Below are 14,158 nucleotides of genomic sequence, written 5' to 3' on the forward strand. Positions count from 1 at the left end.
TTCACTGAGTGGTACTAGTAGTAGTAGTAGTAATTTATTGCTCGAAAAATGAGAACAATTATCTAATATATAAAAGTCACCGTTGTTTGTATATAAATATATATGTATATATGTATGTGCTCGCATCACGCAAAATCTACCGGGCCGATTTACACCAAACTTGGCAGGAAGGTAGCTAATTTTCCTTAATTGAATGATCTGAACTTCGTTTGTTGATATCTCCAATCCTCCCTACCCCTCCCGAACACATCCCATCTAAAATGAATGAAAAACAATTATAGTTCAACAATTATTGAACGAGTTTTCACAAAAATTTGTACACATGCTGCTCACATAGGGACATACCATGTTTTAAAATTTCATCCATCTAGGGGAAAGGGAAAAGAGGGGCTCTCACACTACCCCATATCTCAAAAATGGTAAAAATACAATATGGGTATCAATTTCGAGGTATTTGTGGTCTCTAAATCGAATGAACTCACCATTAATGTTCAATCTTAGCCCAAAGTCCCTTTACCCTCCTCCTCTTCTTCAGCAAATCAATAGCATAGCTCAAAATGAAAAGTGTTAATTCTTATCACAAGTATGTAACGCAAAATCTACTAAGTGTATCTGTGCCAAACTTGGCTGGAGTGTAACTCATTTTCTCGAACTAAATCGAACCCAGACATCCCAGATTTCTTCTATCTTCTCTTACGTAACAAATATTCTCAATCACACAAAATCGGTCTAATCAATTTATACTAAACATAATCATAAGAAAGACAATTTTTCAAAAAATGTCCAACATTCTTATGCGTGAAATGTCCAACATTCTTATGCCCCCTTCCTGCCTATAACTTTCTATCATCTGGACGATAGAAATTAAGTAAAACAATATAATGCCACATTACTACGGAAGCGACGAATTTATAAAAAGCGTACATATCGTGGGGTGACGGTTTTACTGGGGTATTTTTCATACTTGCTTCAATTGATTAATTTTAAATGGTTGAACCAAGGTGGAAGCACAATAAGATAGTGAATACAAAATGTATATTAACATGGCTTCGTCGACTAAAGGTAATACTAAATAATACCACTATCCCCAGAACGCTAAATTTAAGATTGCAAAACTCAAGATACTGAATAAAAACACTCTTTCGTTTGGAATTTCTTTCTACCTGGATGAAATCGGGTTAATCAGCTAGTAATACATAAATTTATAGCTAATAACAATGAGGAATAACGGGGGCACTGGGATAAATATGAGGAAGAATGTGGGAAAAAAGGAATAAAGGGATCTTTGCAAAACCTACGGTATTTAAGTTAAAACCAACAAAAACAGAAAAAAAACAAAAAGCCTAACCAAAGTTATCCTAACTTATCCTAACAAAAATAACCAATTTGATTGCTTATCGAACTAGAGTATCAAGTTGCTTACTTCATGAACACTGCTTGTGGTGTATTTTGCTTGTTAATTTCTTGTTACATTATCTAGACGACGACGAGTACTAAACAAAGGGGGTACCTTCAGAATAATTTTCAAGAATTTATTTTGAATTCTTTGAAGTTTTAAAATGTGTTATACAGCGCAATGAGACCAGACGGGGACAAGTGATGTGTATAGTAGTATCTTATTTTCTAAATTGAGTTTTGATTTTCTTTTAATGAAACAGTACAAGACTTTGAGCCTTTTTTTGCTTTTAATGCTCAGTTCATCGAAATGTGTTTTGATGATCAGTCTTTTGTCTAAATTTAGTTCAAGGCACTTTGCGGTTTTTACCCATGCTATGTTTTATTGTTATCTAGCTGTAAGTTGTTGCTAAGAAGTTTATTTTGTTTCATTGCATTGTTATATTGTTGCATTGTTTATACTGTCATAGCCGGAGGATTTTTTACGTTTGAGTTTTTTTCAATACCACTGAGTAATTCACTGCTTTGTCTTTATTTTCGTGCACTCAACTAATCGTAGTTTCGTTTACTAACCTTTGTGATAAGTTCATGTTTCGTTAAAGCGAATTGGCGAATGGCAGGTTGCAAGCTCACGACGTTACTATTCACCATGCAGAATATCTCAAATTCGGCGCTACGTATCGCTAAATATCGCTACTTAATGAAAGATTTTTCCCCAACGGGATTCGAACGCCAAACCTGGTCGACATACTGGTAAGCCATTCAGGAGAGGTGATTGTGGAGGGAAATTAAAGATACATGCATGTTGCTGTTCGTACGTAAGTTCAGGGGCGGATCAAGCGGTACGCAAAGTAAGCGGCGGCGGGGGGCCTCGAGCTGATAGGGGGCCTCGAAGCAGCGATTGAGCCTAAATTTTTTTTTCAAGCTGCTCTCACAAACAAAACATATCACATATTATGTAAGTAATTGTAAATTCAGAAGACGAAAACAATGTTACAAAAACAGAAGCAAAATCATTAATATCAAAAATGGAAAAATATGAAACAATCCTAATGATCATTCTCTGGAACAATATTTTGCAGCGATTCAATGCTACTAGCAAACCGCTACTTAAATCCTATCGATGTAACTTAAATCGCTAGATCAATTTTTACAGACATTTCGTGATGAATACAAGAACTATTCACGCGTGCGCAAAGATACAAGGAAGCTTTAGAACCTTTTAGAACTTTTTTTGAACGTTAGAATATTTACAAAATATGTATAAACATGATATTGATGGCCCTACATTAGAGGCAGAATTAAAACACTTTACTCAAATAATACGAGAAGATGAGAGTAGAACTAATTATAACAAAAATGTAAATACAATGGACATACATAAAATAGCTAGGAATATGTCATGTACTTTTCCAAACGTAGAAATATTGATTAAGATATTTTTAACATTACCTATGTCCAACGCATCAGGTGAACGTTCATTTTCAGTTTTAAAAAGAGTGAAAAATTATTTGCGAACCACAATTGGAGAAGAAAAGCTTAACAATATAACCATTCTTTACATAGAGCAAGAACTAATGGATTCTGTTGATTCTTCAACTATAATGGATGACTTGGCATGAAAAAGGTAAAAAAAACATATTTCATAAAGAAATTATAAATATAAAGTTTATTATTAAACTTTCCTGTATCGCTTAGGATTATTTGTAATACTGAAATATACCATTGTATGTGGTATAAATTTGCTTTGAGATGATGTGATATTGAGAAATTACGAATATACATAGAATATGTGGTAGTAATAAAAAAAGCTCTTCGCGCTCCAAGTTGGATTGATCCCAAAAAAACACATACATTTTTTTTTTATTTGGGGGCCTCAAAATTCCTACCGCCTAGGGCCTCCAATATCCTTGATCCGCCACTGCGTAAGTTCCATCAACGAAAGAAAAATAATGATTAAACAGGGCGGCCAGCTACGGTAGAACTGGTGCAAACGCGCCGGTCGTAAAGCGTTGCGACACTGTGAATTGTGCGGACGCCAAGGTGTTAACTGTGAGTGGGCCATCAAAGAAGAAAAAAATTTCACACATGTGTTAAAATAGAATGGAAAAGTTCCCTAACGTAGATTGTATGTTACTTACCAGTTCATACTAGCAAATCTCGACCCCATGGCACGCGACCTCCTGAACTCGATACCGCAAATTGAGAGACCAAGCAGAGCGGTCGAATTGATCCGACAGTGGGACGTATCATTGGAGAATTTTTGGGCACAACATTTGATGGCCCGTGAAAGTACCGCTGTTCTAAAGAAGCAAGATGTAAAATGTAGTAAATGAGGTAGTGATTCGGCAATTCTTATATGTTAATTACCTCAGTCATTAATGAACTGAAATTCATATGGGCAACCTGTCTCCGACCAATGCGCTAGTGGTCTCTGAAAGCAGAAATAAATAGACGTTAATGTAGGAAAACATTTAAAAGTTTGTGTAGGAAAACATTTAAAAAAAGTGTTCGTACGTAAGTTCCATCAACGAAAGAAAAATAATGATTAAACAGGGCGGTCAGCTACGGTAGAACTGGTGCAAACGCGCCGGTCGTAAAGCGTTGCGACACCGTGAATTGTGCGGACGTCAAGGTGTTAACTGTGAGTGGGCCATCAAAGAAGAAAAAAATTTCACACATGTGTTAAAATAGAATGGAAAAGTTCCCTAACGTAGATTGTATGTTACTTACCAGTTCATACTAGCAAATCTCGACCCCATGGCACGCGACCTCCTGAACTCGATACCGCAAATTGAGAGACCAAGCAGAGCGGTCGAATTGATCCGACAGTGGGACGTATCATTGGAGAATTTTTGGGCACAACATTTGATGGCCCGTGAAAGTACCGCTGTTCTAAAGAAGCAAGATGTAAAATGTAGTAAATGAGGTAGTGATTCGGCAATTCTTATATGTTAATTACCTCAGTCATTAATGAACTGAAATTCATATGGGCAACCTGTCTCCGACCAATGCGCTAGCGGTCTCTGAAAGCAGAAATAAATAGACGTTAATGTAGGAAAACATTTAAAAGTTTGTGTAGGAAAACATTTAAAAAAAGTGTTCGTACGTAAGTTCCATCAACGAAAGAAAAATAATGATTAAACAGGGCGGTCAGCTACGGTAGAACTGGTGCAAACGCGCCGGTCGTAAAGCGTTGCGACACCGTGAATTGTGCGGACGTCAAGGTGTTAACTGTGAGTGGGCCATCAAAGAAGAAAAAAATTTCACACATGTGTTAAAATAGAATGGAAAAGTTCCCTAACGTAGATTGTATGTTACTTACCAGTTCATACTAGCAAATCTCGACCCCATGGCACGCGACCTCCTGAACTCGATACCGCAAATTGAGAGACCAAGCAGAGCGGTCGAATTGATCCGACAGTGGGACGTATCATTGGAGAATTTTTGGGCACAACATTTGATGGCCCGTGAAAGTACCGCTGTTCTAAAGAAGCAAGATGTAAAATGTAGTAAATGAGGTAGTGATTCGGCAATTCTTATATGTTAATTACCTCAGTCATTAATGAACTGAAATTCATATGGGCAACCTGTCTCCGACCAATGCGCTAGTGGTCTCTGAAAGCAGAAATAAATAGACGTTAATGTAGGAAAACATTGAAAAGTTTATTTAATATAAATTAAATCTTTCTTACTGGCTCCGCATATGGTCCCACATTTGTCAGGCGCTTGTACTTCCACGGGGCGCAGCCATCAAATTCCTTGCCTAAAAATGAATCCAATTTACTATACCACGACCAGGATGGCTTATATACGTCATCAGTCCCGATGCCGGTTGTCTTCGACCGCTCTACTCGATCCTTTTCTTTCCGGTATCGAGTTCGTATTTTCGATACGCAGATTTCCACTTGCCGAAGATCGAAAAGTCCGCACTTTACGAGTATTGTCTTTTTGGCGTCTTGAACTTGTTGAAAACTGTGCTTTGTAGCTTTGCTCCACAAGCATGGAAACAGCTCCAGGATTTTTATTACTGCAGCCTCCTGGGTTTCGGAAACCTAAAACAAGAATTAATAAAGAAATTTTTTATTTGCAAGCAAATTCTCTTAAGTGGCAATAAATATAAATCGAGAGATATAGAATCAATAAATGGTTAATGTATAATAACAAGAAATGGTTATCGCATAAAACCAATCATGAATGAAATGGTGAATTTTCAAAATGATATGATGGCCACTCTAGGCTTATTCGAAACGCCAACCAAGTATCACAACACAAAATCGGAAAACATTGATGAATTGAGAAAAGAATCCAAGTTATATTTTTAGGATCTGCACTGCAAGGTGACGGACGGAATAAATCCGTCATCTCCGTCACCGTCAAAAATAATAAAGAACAATGGATTCTACAATAACCAGTCAGTGACTGGTACAAACTTATCATGTTTATTTAAATGTGTGTGCCCGCATATCGTTCGTCATATGATTCTATTTTATATTGTAAATTGCTTAATTATCCGCTAATAATAATGGTTTTATCATAAGTAAAAATAAAACCGCAAAACCTTACCGCGTGACCACATTAGGCGTACCATACCAAAAAACTGGTACGCTCCTAGTGTCAAAAACCGATTTGGGTATGCTGCTCTCTGAGTGTAGGTTGAATGCAGGATAATATACTTTTTCATATTAATTGAGCTTCTAAATTATACTACACAGGATGGACAGTATGAACCAATGAGTTTTTGGGCGAAAAAATGAGTTTGAAACGGCGGCGCACCCGCAGCGCCGGCTAGGTCTACCGAAAAAGGGAGTTTTTTTTATAATTTTGAGAAATAATAAGGGGGGCCCGTGGGCTGGAATAATATCCTGGTATATGTACCTTACCTGTTTTTGCTCAATTTTAGATCCGCAAGATCCACATAGTGGTTGTTGCTGCTTCTGTTGTTCCAGCTGCTGTTGCAGGACTTTAATGTATTTTTTATATATATCAACCTACAACAGGATAAGAAATAATTAGTAGAACCGGAAAATGCCGCAAGATAAAAGAAAAGAGTTGAAAGGAAAATAGTACCTCTTTCATCAAATCCCGCACTAGTTGGTGTTGTTCGCTTAGTTCTCGTTCGAGCTGCGTTGGCTGTTGCTGGTCGTATAAAAATGGTATATAATAAATGCTATACTGAAATGCAAACAAAGCATCTTGTTCCAACGGTGAAATATGGTGAATGTTGCGACATGCTGTTAAGCTGCGCTTGAGTGCGGAGTGGGGCAGTTGCACTTCATTGATGGTACGAAGGATCACAAAACCTACGTTTAAATTTTGAAAGACAGTTGTATAAAAAACGCCGAGAAGGATTTCAAGGAAGATTCCTATTCCAACAAGATGACGAGCCAAAGCACACAGCCGTAAATACCAAGTTGTGGCTTCGTTATAATGTCCCAAAACAACTCCATTCGCTTCCGTGGGAGAGTCCAGGTGAAAATCGGTTGTATTCTGTTCCATCACGCAATTGTAGCCTTTTTTCGTATGGGGGCAGTTTTTTTATACAAATAATAATGTTTCTATTATGTAATAACGATGTTCAAAATTCCAAAGACTGGACAATTCATTCCTATCCTATGGTAGTTATGGATTGGGTACACAAAGGAACCAAAGAACGGTTCATACAAATTATTGATATAACGTGATGACTGTATTATTTGGTAAAACTTTACCGTGGTACCACAATTTTTTCTGTGTCGTGTGTGTGCAACACTTTACTGTGCTGTGCCGTGTGTGTGTTGGGTAGCACAGTAGCACACGACCCAATACTATATACCACCATTATAGGTTGCTCCAACCAACTCGGAATAAATATACGATTTTCTTAGTCTATTTTTAAAGTTAACATGTTTTTAATACAAATAAAAGAAAACTTAAACATTCCACACTTACCACAGGTTCCGAGAATGTGACTGTTGGTGCATCTTGGCACAAGATCCCTTCTGGCACACCGCCTTCACTATTATTACAATAGCATTGCAAAGCATTCACCATTTGAGACATATTTACACCAATTAAAACTTCACTTTGCTTTGAAAACGATTTACGTTACGAAACGTTAACGTTCGTCTGGCTACCACAATGGTTTGATTCTAAGAATGGCCTTTCAGGCGACAATTTGACACTGTAACAGATGGCCAAATGCCAACGTGCTAAAGTTGGCAGCTTTGTTGAATGGCCAGGCTGGTGAATTGTCATTGTCGTGAAATTCATTCGGAAATGAAAGATTTCAAATTGAAACAACCAAGCTGCCTTATGAATGGCTGAAATAGCTATTTTGTGAATAAATTTTTAGTGGCTTGGCCAATTTTAGCGCCAGACCCCTCAAATGAAAGGTCTTTTAAAGACTGATAACTCTGTGCAACAAAGACTCTTCCGTAGTTCTTAGTTTATGAAATTCTGAGGCGTAGGTGCAGAAACCTTGGTTGGTATTTTCTGCTGAAATAACAAATTTGTTCATAACTTTACAACTGCTGAACCGATTTGTACATGTGACCCCTTAAATGAAAGGTCTGCTCAAGACACACAACTTTGTGTAACAATAGATCATTCTATATTTCCTAGTTTTTGAGAAAATTTATTTTTCGAAAAGCTTCGGAAATCTATCGGTTCCGGTGGAACAAGGTACTCAATACTTCGAATAGCCATTTAGGCAAAAAATTGCCAATTGGTTAATAACCTTCGATTCTTTGAACCGATTTTCACGATTGACCCCTCAAATGAAAGGTCTGCTCAAGACACACAACTTTAACGATAGTAAGATTTTCAAGGCCTCTTAGTTTTTGCAAAATGATTTTGTATGGGAAAATGGCCGAAACAGCCAAATTGCCAATAACTTTTGATTCTGTGGACCGATTTTTACGACAGACCCCTCAAACGAAAGGTCTTTTGCAGACCAACAACTTTGTCGAAGTAAAGACTTATCCATCGTTTCCAGTTTTGGAGAAATTAATACTGCGACACATTGTAAACATGGCCCGGTCGACCGAAACTCTTCGAAAACCTCCAAATGTCATTTTCATATAATCCCAGGAAAACCCAGTTCGAAAGGTCCCGATGCGCAATCTCTCTCTTCGAAAGAGAGATTTTGCGATGTTGCGAGAGCATTTTCAATTCGCTTTTCTCTCTCAGAGAGAATTGTGCGCATAGTGGTGGGTAGTTTCCTCGGAACTGAAATGAAACAGCTCCCCCTTGGAGCGGATAGCGATAGCGATCCAGATGGTCCTGGGGACCATTCAAAAGCTCGATTTAGCCTTTGGATCAATTCAACCATTGATTGTACAATTGTTAAAGTAACAAATAATATGAAAGATCGGTAAATTAGGTAAGCACGCATGATATGACGGATTGGGATTCGGATTCAAAGATCCGAATCTCGGAATGGATTTGAATCGAAAGATTCGAATCTCTGTAGGGATTCAGTTTCCCCATCACTACCTCGAGCACTTTTTGACAACTGGCACAAATTTGTACTAGTGTTGGCAGAATCGGGATTTGGAAGACTTGAAGATTCGATCCCTAGACGGATTCCAAAGATTCGAATCATATCTGATGGATTCTAAAAATTTGATTAGATTTCAATTCGAATCAGTTTTGATTTATTTGGGACTCAATTTGATTCGGTTCTGACTCGATCTCAAACTATTTGAATTTGGTATGACTCGATCTAGACACGAAGTGAGTCGCATTAGTCACGTTCAAACTGAAGTTTACTCGACTCGGGCGCTGGTTAGAATAGATTGGACAAAGATAAAGGTTTTTGCACGTTTTAACTTAGGTTCGAAAAACATTCATGAACCTATTTTTAATAATAAAATACAATAGAACGGATACGAATACGGAGTGACAATTATTCAGACTACAGTGACAAATTGACAAATGAGTTTTTCCCGAATTTGGAGATCGATAATTTCTTGGTTCAATATGGAGTTTTTCAGTTCCAAGTTAAATGAACTTGTGGGTTCACCGTTCCGCTGTCAAAACTGCCGGACCTAAAACACAACTCTGACCATTGCGAAAACAAAGTTTCCGAACACAATCCGATTTTAGTATAATTATTAGTGAAAACTCAATCTTCCAACATCAAAATGCCCCCGGAAGCTAGTTCAACCATCGAGCTGACGAATCTCACCTGTCGCTTGTGTTTGAACAACAACGACACTCTTATTCCGCTGGCGTACGGACTTTCCCAGGAAGAACAGCAGCATGTCATAGTTAAGCTACTAAACATCGACGTGAGTATTCAACTGTTATCAGATGGTAAAAAAAGCCTCCTCATCTGATACCAATCGGAACCTGTTTCCTCATACAGCTGCAAGAAAATTGGCCTTTCAATAGCGCCTGCCACAACTGTGTCATGAAGGTTCGGCTGGTCGAAAGCATCCGATCGCAGTTTGAAGAGAAAAACCGCATCTTCGACGTGCTCTGGACGTTAGTATGGCATCGTAACCTTCGATGTAGGTTGTTTATCGTTTCCTTTTCGTTCGTATCTTTTGTAGCCAGTACAAACGATTGCACTTTTCAAACGTAGTAACATCGAGCAGTGCTACCAAAAGCGCCCCCAAAGAGGAGGTTCCCAAAACGAAGACGGTAACGTCGGGATACATCATCGACGGATTTGTGGTGGAAAAAACCGAGCTTGAAGTGGGCGGAGAGACTATATTGATCAAAGCCGAATCGGAGCAACGTGGAGGCATCATCAAGCGGGAACTGTACGAAGAGGAAGATGAAATTGTGGAGGAAAACAATGCAATTTACGATGAACTTACGTTGGTGGAAAATGTGCTGAACGATACGCAGGAACTGATCGAGGAAGACAAAGAGGGCGAACTGGAGCCCGACTTGGAGGACGACATGATAGAGGAGCATATTTTGGAGCAAGATGAGTTCAGAATGTCAATTGGTGATATCCATGAGCAGGTCGAGGTGGATGAGGAGTTGGACCTGGAGCAAGGGCTCCAGTCGGAACAGGACGATACTGAAATCGTCCATGAAGGCTCTGATACTTGTGAAGAGGGCGAGGAAGCGTCGTGGCAAGATGATGGTTTCTACGACGAAACACTTAATCGCTGCTACGTGTGCATGGAAACATTTGATACACCCGATCAACTGAACAGCCATATTGATGACATGCACCAGCACCTTTTACCATTCCATTGCGATAAATGCCTTGCGTACTTTACATCCATTGAAGAGGTGAATCAGCATCTCATAACCCACATGTATCCGTTCGTGTGTCTCTATTGTCCTCGCAAGTACTGCAGTGAGGACCTGTTGCTGCAGCACAACAAGGAATGTCGAGCTTACCGCTGCCCGCACTGTACGGCCGAATTTGAAATAATGGCCCATCTGAACGCGCACAAAAAGAAGCATACGGCGCAGCTTCGGGCCATGAATCAATGCAAAACTTGTGGTAAAACATTCGCGCACGCATGCAATCTGCTGAGGCACGTTAAATCACGTAAATGCAATGCCGGTGGGAACGCATCAAAACGTAACCCTGGTCACAAGATGCCCGATGAACGGAGAGGGTCGGTGAAATTGTTGAGTGGTGCCCGCAGGAACAGTTTAGACCAGCGCATTAAGAATCTGCTGGTGTGTCAGGTGTGCAGCCAGAAGTTCGAGAGCAACTGCAACCTGGCGCGGCACATTGAACGCGAACATGCCGACTTTAACTTTCCCCTGTACCCATGCGACGTCTGCCCGAAAAAATTCACGGTGTTCGAGAAGTGCATACGCCACCGGACGTTCCACAGGCGAGCCCAACCGAAACCGAAGCTTTCCAAAAAGGCCGAGACGACGTGTAAGATTTGCCACAAGGAGTTCCGCGTGGATCACTTGATGCTGCGCCACTTGTCTGAGGAACACTCGTTGACGCTTGAACTGTTCCAGTGCGACCAGTGCGGGCGCAAGTTCTCAACGGAGATTAAGCTCCGGAAGCATCATTACAATAGTCACCGGAAAAACAAGACACTCTACGTGTGCTCGCACTGTGGGCAAAAGTTCGAAAAGAAGCTCACATTAAAGGACCACGAGACGAAGCATCTTGGAGCGCCCGCGTACCAGTGCCACGTGTGCGACAAAACGTTCATCCACAAGCACAGCCTGGACCGCCACGCGCTAGTACACAGTGACGTTAAGCAATTCGCGTGCGATATATGCAACAAAACTTTCAAGCGAAACACCACCCTTGTAATTCATAGACGAATTCACACCGGAGAGAAACCATATCTGTGTGAACCCTGCGGCCTCCGGTTTATTGACTCGAGTACGCTTATCAAACACAGGCAGCGGGCACACTCGAAGCCCGAGTGACCCCGATGAGCAGGTGATCTTTCCAATTATACACTGGTCGTTAGGTTGAATTTTTGATGTGGATAGTTTTTATTTCAGATGTGTGTCAGAGGAATATTTAAAATTAATTGCACATGTAATTAAAAACTACAATGGTTTTACTGATTAGTTGTACTCCGAAACTATCAATGGAGTTAAACTGGACTGTATAATGTTTACACACAAGATTTAGGTTTAACATCGCAAGATAAAGTTTGTTTCGTAAAATCTGGAGATGGGATGCAACACATTTAAACAAAGCAGAGACAACAGAAATATTGAGTAAGCTCTAAATTTAGTCAATTTTGTCGTACAGTCAAATATAATTGATTTAAAATCACTTTTAACGCTCCAGTAGAGACTTAACGAACAATTTTAACGATTGTTTTAATACAGCTATGTTGTAAGCATCTTGTGTGGCGGATATCTAGGTATTTATTCATCTTGATTGTGGTGGTATCGAATTTAAAAAATACCTAGTTACAGGAGCGACGTAATCGTTAAACCTATTTTGAATGTAAATTTTTCTTAACTAATAAAAATGATATAACAGAGACAACCGTCAACTATTACGAGATATTCATTAAGAAAATTTTGCTACCAACTATTTGTATACCCTCCAAATTTTACTTATTTTATATTCCTCGAAGCATGTGTAGTTTAAATCGGTCAAGAAATATTAACAATCGTCCGTTACTGATTGTCTAGGCAGTACCACAAAAGTAAAGTGATTGCTGTTATTTTAAGTAATAGTTATGTTAAAGATAGCAAACATTTCCGCAGATGATCTCTTCTTCTTCTCTACTAAAATAATGACCAAGCCTAGTTTAAACTTTTTTCTTCGTTCTCAACATGGAACTCTAACCTTACCACGTGGGTTTCAAACCCGTTCAAAACTATGTTTCCTTCTTCTTGGTGTAACGACCGTCTTGGTCTTGTCTGCCCCCGTTAAGCTCTTACAAGACTTTTTCCCTTTGTTACGTGGATTGTCAGTCCTCTCCATTCAGAGGAGAAGTCCGGTGTCGGTTGGGATTCGAACCAACGCCTTCAAGGTGGTGCTTTCATGCCTGATTTTCTAACCGGCGCTACCGCTCGGTTGTCGCGGACCCCCCTAAACAATTTTATGAATGCTTTTGTCTACTCTTCTTCAATATCAGAACGAATAGTCTAGAATTATTTCTCTAAAGCATCTTTCAAACAATCAATAGCCTCGTGCGTTGCCCTTCGAATCACGCTTCGATCACTTCCGTAACGTTTATCGAGTGCGCAAGCGGCGGTGAGATAATTTATGCCTCGAACCTCATTCGAGAATCCCACAAGGACTTCGAATAGGGATACGGATACGAATCTGAGTATGGATGCCTCAGGCTGTATCAACTCTGGACGTTCACCATTCGCCCGGTTATGGTCGGTTTGTTACACATCTTGGCGTGATCATTTATTTATGTGCCCGGCGGGTCTGTGGACCGTAAACAGTAGATAATAAATACCGAACATTTGATCATGTATGTACATTTTGATGAGGTACGAAATGGATTCGCTACCGGCATTTATTAGCTGGTTAAGGTACAGAACCTGTATTAATCAAATATTTTTTATTCCAAATTACTTTGAAATCGTTGATGAACCTACTTATCTGAGATAGAGACATTTATCCGAATATTTGATGCTACGAGATAGGTTAGAGAAATAGCTTATATCAAATCACATCCTCTGCCTAATTGTTTTCGATTGGCGAAATTTCTTTACTTAAATTTGCCAACCACATACCGATTTCATACCAAAACATTTCACTTCTCATAGATTTCAATTAGCAACCACAACTGGAATATATAACTGTCCCCTCATTTTCTGTCTCCCCACCTCTAACGTTCAATTGGCAACATTATTCACCGACCGTTGTGTTGATATATCTAAAGTATTACATAAAAAATAGTCTTGTAAAAGACACGCCAAGTGTGGAAAGAAATACTCTTATGTCCCGAACAGAAACCAGTCATAAATTTTCCTTTAAGGCGGACGTTGAAACCGCAGCAAATTCACATCGAGACGCCCGGAAGGAAGCTGAACATTTGCGGTCCGATTTGGTACGTATGAGACAAAATAAATTCCAATTTGCGCAAGAATGCATTAAGGATGTTGGCATGCACACTTTTATTTGATTTCTTTTTTTTCTAAAGGCATCTCCGTCGTTTGGTTTGGTTTTTCCGCCAATGTCTGGTGTGAAGCAAGTAGGAAGTGGTTTCGTGATGCAAATCTCTTGCAAAACTTTGGCGACAAAACTCTCCATTTCGACGCTGGGAAATGTGTTTATAATTTAATTAAGTTCCATTCCGTGTCCTATATGCCAACGTGTCCTCTCAGTTGTAAAAGGAGTAAAATCGCTTCAAAG

The 14,158-nt window shown here is 39.4% G+C and overlaps 2 protein-coding genes across 6 annotated transcripts in view; one reads left to right on the top strand and one right to left on the bottom strand.

The window, feature by feature from the left end:
• Window positions 1-523: 523 nt before the first annotated feature.
• The window catches only part of LOC131288370 (protein krasavietz), a 340,776-nt gene continuing 327,141 nt past the window's right edge, over window positions 524-14,158 (bottom strand). For all 5 annotated transcript variants that reach the window (XM_058317494.1, XM_058317496.1, XM_058317499.1 and 2 more), the window contains one exon: window positions 524-533. The gene's annotated coding sequence lies outside the window, so the exon portion shown is untranslated. The remainder of the gene's footprint in view (window positions 534-14,158) is intronic.
• Window positions 9,471-11,880, top strand: LOC131288365 (zinc finger protein ZFP2-like). Its single transcript, XM_058317490.1, has 3 exons — window positions 9,471-9,668; window positions 9,746-9,864; window positions 9,933-11,880. Exons 1-3 carry the CDS (start codon window positions 9,522-9,524, stop codon window positions 11,746-11,748), a joined length of 2,082 nt encoding a protein of 693 aa, XP_058173473.1. The 5' UTR covers window positions 9,471-9,521; the 3' UTR covers window positions 11,749-11,880.

The sequence above is a fragment of the Anopheles ziemanni genome, chromosome 3, assembly GCF_943734765.1.
Source record: "Anopheles ziemanni chromosome 3, idAnoZiCoDA_A2_x.2, whole genome shotgun sequence".
Taxonomy (NCBI): Eukaryota; Metazoa; Arthropoda; class Insecta; order Diptera; family Culicidae; genus Anopheles; species Anopheles ziemanni.